Below are 9,062 nucleotides of genomic sequence, written 5' to 3'. Positions count from 1 at the left end.
ATTTTTGTTTAACGTTATTAATAAAAATGTTGTTCAATTAGCATGTTTTTGTGTTTTGCTTTGGTACCGAAATTGGTACCGAGAACCGTGGATTTTCACTGGTATCGGTACCGAATACTGACATTTTGGTACCGTGACAACACTAACCGGCATAATAAACTATTAGTTGTGTCCCTAACTTAAGTTAAATTAAACTCAATGTTTCCCAATCCAGGTCTCGGAGAACCCCTGACACGTCTCTTACCCTGCAGGCATATCAGATCTCGGAGTCTTCACTAATGAGCTGAATCAGGTGTGTCTGATTAGGGAGACATCTAAACTGTGCAGAGTTGAGCTCCAGGAGCAGGACTGAGAACCACTGCTCTAGACACTCCAGCTATTCTGTCCTGCCACAGTTTATCATAAAATGCCTCTCAAGCTGTTTTGTGTCTCTGCTTTGACAAAGCATGTGCCAACTGAACTAAAATTGAAACAAGTATACAGTCTTTGTGCGCTGTTTGAAAGCGAAGTGCGGCGGCTGCTCACCTGTCTGTGGTCTCCAGCAGCTTCTGGACTATGAGCTCAAAGGAGGAGGACAGGCAGTATGTGCTGGGCTCTTCCTGATCGTCAGCAGCGTCTGTGGCCTCGTACGCCGCTTCAGCCAAACTGGAGAAAGCCTGCAAACAGCATCTGTAAGTCTCCTATCACAGCACAATTGACACACTGAGCGATCGCATTAATGTGCTGTGAGTCCGAGGGGTCCACTGCCTTCTATTGAAGTCAAACCAAACACTGCTCGCACGCCATACCGAGTGCTTAACTACTACACGCTTGCATTAGAAGCTTAAGCATCTGATCGTGTACGTGGCTGAGGTGACAAGAACAATTAATCATGTACACTGTACCAATAGTGAAGAAAACACCTAGCAGTTAAAGATGCCAAACACATGCTGCATGATTTTCAGTGCTCCAACCAATCACAAAACCGTTATGACACGCCTTCATCATAAAAACAGTGATGTGAGAGGAGACGCTGAGAAAGAGTCGAGCTGTCATACCCAGCAGACGTTGGAGGCCACGCGGGGTTCGGCCCCGAGGCCCTCAATCAGGCACTGCAGGAGAGGGGCCAGATACACCTCATTGATGGCGGCCTCGGGCAGCAGATCACAGATGCGTCCTAGCGTCCAGGCCGTGGTGTCCCTCACCACCACACTGGGGTCCTTCATCAGCTCGATGAGGGTGGGCATGGCCTGCAGAGACACTCAACATCACACACAGAACTGGCACAGACACGTCCCTCACTGAGCCCAGCACAGCCCTTACCTGGATGACCAGCGGCTTGAGCTGGCTGAGCTCGGGGCCCTCCAGGATGGAGCCGAAGGCCATGACGGAGGCGTCGCGGTAGCGCCAGTCCGGGTGCTTGATGTGCTCTTTGATGAAGGGCAGCACATGTGGCACTACATCGTCCTCGCAGCACGTGGCCAGGAGCATCAGACACACGCCCGCAGCTTTACACGGGTTCCAGTCATCATCGTCATCGTTCTCATCCTGCACACAGCACACTCTCCTTCAGACAGACTCAACAGCAAAACTCCTCAAGTCTTTCAGTCACACAGCTGATTTTGATCATTCTTGACCATGTTCAAAGAAAAGCTGCTGGTCAACACAAATGAGAGGTTTAGTTTTCAGAAAGCTGAAACAGTGTCTCGACCCAATCTGACTTAGTACCACATATGTGGCCCTGCAGCACAAAAGCAGTCTTAAGTCGCTGGGGTATATTTGTAGCAATAGCCAAAAATACATTGTATGGGTCAATATCATACATTTTTCTTTTATGCCAAAAATCATTAGGATATTAAGTAAAGATCATGTTCCGTGAAGATATTTTGTACATTTCCTACCGTAAATATATCAAAACTTAATTTTTGATTAGTAATATGCATTGCTAAGAACTTCATTTGAACAACTTTAAAGGTGATTTTCTCAATATTTAGATTTTTTTGCACCCTCAGATTCCAGATTTTCAAATATTGTCCTATCCTAACAAACCATACATCAATGGAAAGCTTTATTTATTCAGCTTTCAGATGATGTATAAATCTCAATTTCGAAAAAACTGACCCTTAAGACTGGTTTTGTGCTCCAGGGTCACATATAGCCCAAATCAGAATCTAAAAATCAGATCCCATGTGGTTTGTGCGGTTCACACATTTATGAATAAAAAACAATCAACTTTTTCCTGTCTGAACGTAGCCTTCGAGACCGACTATTAAACAAAGTCTCAGGTACTGTAAATTAAAGAAAAGTCAGTTCAGGGATTTAACAAAAATTATAGTGAAAATGTGAAATATATGTAGAAGCAGCTTTCTATTAGCAATAAAGCCCTTGTGGATGTGATATATTGAGAATACAGTCACCGAGCTGCTTGTTGCACCTGAAGGCCAATTTCCCCTTGATTTGCTGGCTCGGCCTGCGCCTGTACAGGCTGTCTTATCTTTGATTTGTCACTCATTAATAACTGATACTACTACAACTTCTGTAGTCACACTGTTTGAACAGCTAAATTGTTTTAACTTGTCTGAAATGACTAGTTTCTGTGGTTTGTGAATGAGAGAATCAAGGTCTTGTTCCACAGCGTGAGAGCCAGTGATCACTTCACTTTGCTTCAATAAGCTCATTAACCCAGAGGGGAGTTTCTGCACACACACATGATGTATGGCTGGAAATGAGCTTCAAAAACCGCCCTACAGCAGCCACTGAGACCAGCTTTACCTGTTTGGTGAGCGTCTGTGTCAGGATGGGCACCAGGTACTGCAGAGCTCCTTTAGCGTAAAACTTGCTGGTGTGCTCTGGAGGACGGCCCTGTTCAGAGGCCTGAGGAAACACAACATCAACAACTGATCAGGAACGAGAGCGTTTGTGGAGCAGCAGACTGGAGATGGCATAACGCCGGCATCGTGCTTCACCTCAGTGGCCTCAATGGCCAGATCCATCTCCTCGTCGCAGACGTTGGACCAGAACTCAATTCCCTGTAAGGCCACTTCATCGATGTCACTCTTCATGGCCTCTATTGTGATCTGAACACAGAGCAGCAGGTGAGAGCACTGTACCAGAGATCAGCCATTTCTACAGGACCCCATACATTACATGTGCTAAAGACAGCTTCGGTTTAAAGGGAGAGTTCACCCCAAAATGAAACTTGCCATCATTTACATTATGAGTTTCTTCTGTTGAAAACACAAAAGATGATATTTTGAAGAATGTGGATAACCAGACAGTTGCTGGTCCACACTGACTTCCATAGTATTTTTCCCCATACTAATCTTTAAAATGTCTCCTTTTGGAAATTTTGGTTTCTTTTTGAGGCTGAGTAAATGACAATTTTCATTTTTGGGTGAACTATCCCTTTAAAACATCTGGATAATGAATCGATGGCCTAATACTTCAGTCCAACACAAAATGGATTAAACTGCCGCATCACTAACACCAATCATCTCAACTTCAGGAGTGATCTTCTGTGAGGGAAACTCGGAGGTGTCTACATGGCCTTCGTGTGGTACAGAACACTTTGTTGTTGAGGATGTTGAACTGAGGCTCGTCTGAGAACTTACAGCAAACAGCGCCGGGCCCATGTAGGTCTCCATGTACTGGTAATACAAGGACATGATCTTCACCAGGTTCTGTAACGCAGCCACTCTCACCTACAGCAGGACACAATCACACACTCATTGCACATCTAAAGCATATCATTGCTAATATTTTCCTTTTGGATACTCGTCCATGTCTGCAGCAGAGATAATCAGCATCTGACAGACACGCGTGTTAACAGAGAACGCACCCTGGTGTCTGGACACTGCGTGGCTTCACACACGACCTGCATGATGAAGTGTCTCTCCGTCTGCAGAGAGAGAGAGAGAGAGCGCGAGCGTGAGACCGAACGGCTGAACTGCAGAGGCCCTGTAATCATAAGTGAGGATGCAGCAGTACCTCCTTGTCGAAGTTGGCTTTGGTGAACTCCAGCGAGTTGAGGAGCGCGTTAGTGGCGGCGAGCTTGACGTTGTTGCTGGGCTCCTCCTTCCTCATGCCCTGGATGATGGCCGTCAGGATCTGGTTGGCATTGTCCTGAAGGTGCTCGGGGTCCTGACAAACCGTTTACAGGGTAAATCAAACAGATGACATCAAACACACAGCAGGGAGTGAGTGTAGGCCAGTCGAGGTGAGTGGCTTTTTAAGTGGCTCAGTGCGATATGCGGTATTATCACCATATATATATATAAAATGTTTGTGTATGTGTTACAGTGTAACGAAGTCATATTCAGGTCAGGTCATATTCAGAAACCAATGAAACCAAAACTAAATAGGGTGTTGATACAGGAAGTGAAATAAACAGAAGAGAATATCAAAATACCAGAACATAAACCTGACATTTCTGGGTTTCTCAGTAGCAGAAATCGTCATAGTTGGGTAAACTTCTATAACAGCGAATGGGAGAGTACCACAAATATTTTTTTTGCATTCCCATTGGCTCAAATAACAAAAGAAAAACACCATGATCATGTTTTCATGACTTTCAAAAAAAGGTATATAGAGAGCCTGATAACGGCAGTCAAGAGAGAACGAGGTCAAATTTACCGTCACACACCCACGCATTAACTAGCTGTTTTGTATTTTGATGCAAAGGTAATATAATAAAGTGTTTTAAATGTACATACATTTTTAAAAAAATGAAAACAGAAAAAAACTTTGATGCTGATGACCGTTTAAACGCGTCACCAGTGTCTTGTGAAAAGCGTCCATTAGTTGTTAGCCTGTGTGTATAAGAGTTAGTGCTGATCCTCGAATCTGACTGGACAAGAGACCTGCGCACTCTAGACGGGCTGTCAGTCAGTGCAGTTAGATTGTTGCACCACAAGCAAGGGAGCGAGTCTTTAAACCGTTCATTCAACAAGTTCAAAAACGCAGATTCATTCAAAGAGAGAAGTAATGAAACACGCTGTTGAAATCATTTTAACTCTATGGAGCCCCAGTATTAATCAGCATTATATAATCATTACTAACTTATTTAATATTCAGTATACATGCACGAAGTGTAACACGAGAAGGGTGTAATCTTATGAAAAAAGAAAACAGGCAAATATCGCGGCTGCTGCGGTTGGCTCGTCAATAGTGCGGTGATACTGCGGTTGCCTAAGTGCATGCTGGACGGGACTCACGATGTCCTGGCAGATGTATCCAATGGCCTCCAGCGTGGACTCCTTCATGTGCTCTGTGCTGCTGGGGTCCGTCACGTTGGCCACCAGCTGAGGGATGAGCTCGGGCCACTGATTGACGGGGATCTCGGCGCAGGCGATGCCAGCCACACACTGAGAGGCCGAGCTGGGCCGATAGGTCTCTGTTCCCAGAGTCTGCAGCACCTGCAAAGACAGAGAGAGCACACCGCACTCATTCACAAAGCACAGATTCAGACTCCCCTACTGGAAACCCTTCAAAGGTCATCTTATGAGCGCTACAGACTCAGAACAAATGAAGTGCATCGGCTAGAGCCAGGGGTGTGCACAAATAGCTGAATACTCGATCTGTACTTATCATTCGAAAAGTAAAAACACTATTTGAATTTTACTACGTGCTGCTTTGCTGGCCGTAAATGCAGGAAATCCATGATGAATCTTAAGCAGCAAACAGTCAGTAATAACTGAATGCACTGGGTGGCGCTGTGGAGCGAGTTCACAGAATGTCGTCGTCTTCCTTGTGAAGCTTAGAATTACTTTGATCAAAATGATCTTACAAAACTGAACTACTGTTGATCAAATGAATCGGTCAAACTGAGTTCTCATCATATCACCACTACAATGAGAATCAGATGAACTGTTCTCAATGAGACAGAGAACAGAGCTGATCTGACAGTCTTCAGACATGTGCTTCCTTTACATTGTCTTGAGGGAGAGTGCTTTAAGAACAGAAAACACAAAGCGCTGGAAGAAACTCTGCTCAGCACACCGTTATCTCTGCGTCTCTGGAACTCCTGTGTCGGTGCGTGTTCTTACGGTTTCACCCGAGCATGTGGATATTATTGTTTTTCTCAACAGTGCCATGATGAGACAAAGATCACCTGGTCCGGTCGCACCAGCCGTTTGTAGGCTCTTAAACTGGAACCACACTAAAGGCTTAGTAACTACTAGCTAGTTGTTAAGTCTGTACTCTATTCAGTTTCACCCTTTGTTGTTAAGGCAGAATGAAGGCAGTACATCATAAACTCTTTGTAAAGTAATTCTTAATCAAATATGACGTTTACACTCAGTGATCAAACAGCAGCCTTCAAATACTTTTGCCTCATGACTAACAGTAAAAATACGTTTCCAGTGAAATACAATACTAGATCATGAAATGGTACAGATATTCCTTATGTATGAACAGGTATTATATATATATATATATATATATAAATGACATTTAGAAACTATTTCAATAGGGATCAATAAAAACCTTTAAAAAAAGCAGCATTATTATTTTATGATTTTACTTGATAAGCACAGAGAAGTGTGTTTTTTAGATTGGGTTTGTGTTGATAAGCCACTAAACTCAGTGTTCTTACTGTTAAAACGTAAACGAGTGTAAAAGCGAACATACGTCTAAAGGAATTAAATTCAATCAATCTGCTATTTTATTCCAACCGTTACTACTGCTCGGAGACTTCTGTAAATATTGAGTTTATACGCAGAGTTAGGCTTCAGCTAAGTTAAATGGTGCAATGCCAAAATATTTTGTGCGCAAGATGTGACTTAATGCCCCTTTACGTCAAGACTAGGCTGTAACTTACACACAGCTGCTGCGACTGACCATGTTAATAAAGCCAGTGACATTTTCAAATATAATGTTTAAGGCTCTAATCTGAGCAATTAAAAACAAATGTAACAGGTCTCTGTATTGGCGATACAGGCCTTGATTTCTCAAAGTGTACTGCCTTTATGTTCATTCCACATTAACATGAGGATTCAATGCACCAACATATTAATGATCAGAATTTCTATGATAGGTGCAATTAATCAGTTAAATCACAATCTTCAATAAGCAGTTACATTATATGGAAATATTAGCATTGTTATATTTAATGATTTTAAGATGGCTAATATTCATGATTAAATGTGTTCATTAACTCGCACTGAGTGAAACTACACTTTTAAACTTGCTGAAACCCTGTGTATTTTGTTCTAGAATAGATATAGAGTATACATTTGTAAGCTAAGATCTTAAAAACCCTTGCGTTTGATTTCTGAACCGTGCAGCAACCCTGCTGCTGGTCTGAGGTCACTGTTAGCGTGACCAGATGAACCTGCCGTTCACAACGCCACACACAGACATGCAGCACACACACGGACAGAAGGGTGTGCTTACGTAGTTTTTGATCTCCCGGCGGGCGCTGGTGTCAATGGCCAGCCATCTCTGCTGGTGCTGCGTCTTCACATCCGGGTCCTTCGACGTCAGGGAGTTCTTGACCTGCAGCCCGGCGGCGACTCGTGCCACCTGCGTGTTCCCGGGGTTGGCCAACACCTTGGACAGCTCCACCAGGAAGGTCGGCTGAAACGAACCAAGACGGGGGATTTAAATGAGCCTAGAGCATCTGCTGTGATCACTGGAGACACAGATCTGGAAACATCAGATGATGTTCCTCTCTAAATAGGTGCAGCATGCAAAAAGGGTGAAAGCGCTTGGCTGATTCAGATGCGTCACTCCTTGAGCTCTCATGCAGCTGGCTGGAAAGGACCGGGAGGCTGGTGCAGTTCTGGACCAATGCGCCCCAAACTACAACAAGCCCCACCGGCCACAGACAGGAGCTGGCTCCTCATCTACACTGACTAGACAGCCGAGTGTGAGTTTGGACAGTCAGGGTAAGAGGGAGAAAGTGAAAGGCCAGTTACTGCGAAATTAAGAGCAGACATGTGCAGACGGAGGAGTGTGGAGTGGTTTGCTCACCAGGTTCTCGATGGCCGCCTGCTCCAGAAACTTCTGCGCCGCCTCCAGCTCATTCCGATCTGAAAAGCAATCACAGCCGTGAATGAACACTTCTGAGCGAGAGCTAACGACACGGCCTTCCTCTCCCGCCCGCGTCTCACATGTGTCAGCGAGCCGAAGACTTCCTGAACACTGCAATCAGCCGCAGACTCCTAAACTTTGCGAAGCACACAGCACAGGATGACTGCGTGCTAGCCATGCTAACACCTAGCCACTTCCTGACTAGCATGCTAACCTGCTAACAAGTTTGCAGCGGCTCTAACCGCGCGCACGACCAAGCAAACCACCGGAGATCATGTACGGAAGCGTGACCGAGAGCTTTCGGTCATCAGAATCACGTTATCCGAGACTCGTCGCCGCACAGGCCGGCACACGCGACGCATGCTCGCGCGACACTCTGAAGGCTGGTGTAGACCGTGTGAAGAATTAAAACGCATCGCAGCGTGTCTGTGCAGCGGTTCACACCACATGTGAGACGCGTCGCGGGGCCTCCGCCGCCCGCCGCCCGCTCAGTGTCGATCACAGCGAGAGAAGCGGCATGAGGCCGTGTGAGGCGCGCGTAGCGTTACCTGGAGACACGGTTTTCTCGAGGATTGTGATCAGCTCCATCCTGACGCGCTAACGCCACGAGATCCGCGGTGACAGGAGACAGGAACGAGTGGGTCGGTCGTGTAGACTCAGAATCGGGTCCACGCCTAACACCGAAGTCGAGCAGTTCTCGCGGTTAGCCGCTGTCGCGAGGAAAAGGCCGCGAGGAACTCCCGCCCGTGGAACGAGATTACGCGCTGACGTCAGAGCCCCGCCCACCCGCGGCGTCATGACGCACGCGGCTTCAGCGTCACCGACAGACTCCGCCCCTGCTCGATACAGGTGTAGTTATGAGAAGGGTCTGGCTGCAGCTGGCGCGTGCACTCTCAGACACTTGCGCTTCCGCTAGCGACGTCACTTGCAGTCTTTTTTATTTTTTATTTTGTTCTATTTATTGATTACTTTTTGTTTGAATCGCTCAACATTTTACAACAGTAGCCAGGTGGTGAAGACAAGAAAAAAGAAACTAAATTACAATGTCACTT

General features: G+C 45.6%; 1 protein-coding gene across 1 annotated transcript in view; it reads right to left on the bottom strand.

Annotated features, from left to right (window-relative positions):
- LOC107703644 (importin subunit beta-1) overlaps positions 1 to 8,758 on the bottom strand; it is a 15,534-nt gene extending 6,776 nt beyond the window's left edge. The window contains exons 1-12 of the mRNA XM_016506357.1: positions 8,559 to 8,758; positions 7,951 to 8,009; positions 7,372 to 7,554; positions 5,193 to 5,393; positions 3,967 to 4,119; positions 3,818 to 3,877; positions 3,591 to 3,680; positions 2,946 to 3,056; positions 2,752 to 2,853; positions 1,303 to 1,527; positions 1,038 to 1,229; positions 526 to 656 (exon numbers count right to left, since the gene is read on the bottom strand). Of these exons, the coding sequence (XP_016361843.1) occupies positions 526 to 656; positions 1,038 to 1,229; positions 1,303 to 1,527; positions 2,752 to 2,853; positions 2,946 to 3,056; positions 3,591 to 3,680; positions 3,818 to 3,877; positions 3,967 to 4,119; positions 5,193 to 5,393; positions 7,372 to 7,554; positions 7,951 to 8,009; positions 8,559 to 8,598 (1,547 nt within the window). The 5' untranslated portion in view covers positions 8,599 to 8,758. The remainder of the gene's footprint in view (positions 1 to 525; positions 657 to 1,037; positions 1,230 to 1,302; positions 1,528 to 2,751; positions 2,854 to 2,945; positions 3,057 to 3,590; positions 3,681 to 3,817; positions 3,878 to 3,966; positions 4,120 to 5,192; positions 5,394 to 7,371; positions 7,555 to 7,950; positions 8,010 to 8,558) is intronic.
- Between the last annotated feature and the right edge of the window lie 304 nt (positions 8,759 to 9,062).

The sequence above is a fragment of the Sinocyclocheilus anshuiensis genome, unplaced genomic scaffold (assembly GCF_001515605.1).
Source record: "Sinocyclocheilus anshuiensis isolate Anshui unplaced genomic scaffold, SAMN03320099.WGS_v1.1 scaffold1212, whole genome shotgun sequence".
Classification (NCBI taxonomy): Eukaryota; Metazoa; Chordata; class Actinopteri; order Cypriniformes; family Cyprinidae; genus Sinocyclocheilus; species Sinocyclocheilus anshuiensis.
This window is presented reverse-complemented; position numbering and strand designations above follow the sequence as displayed.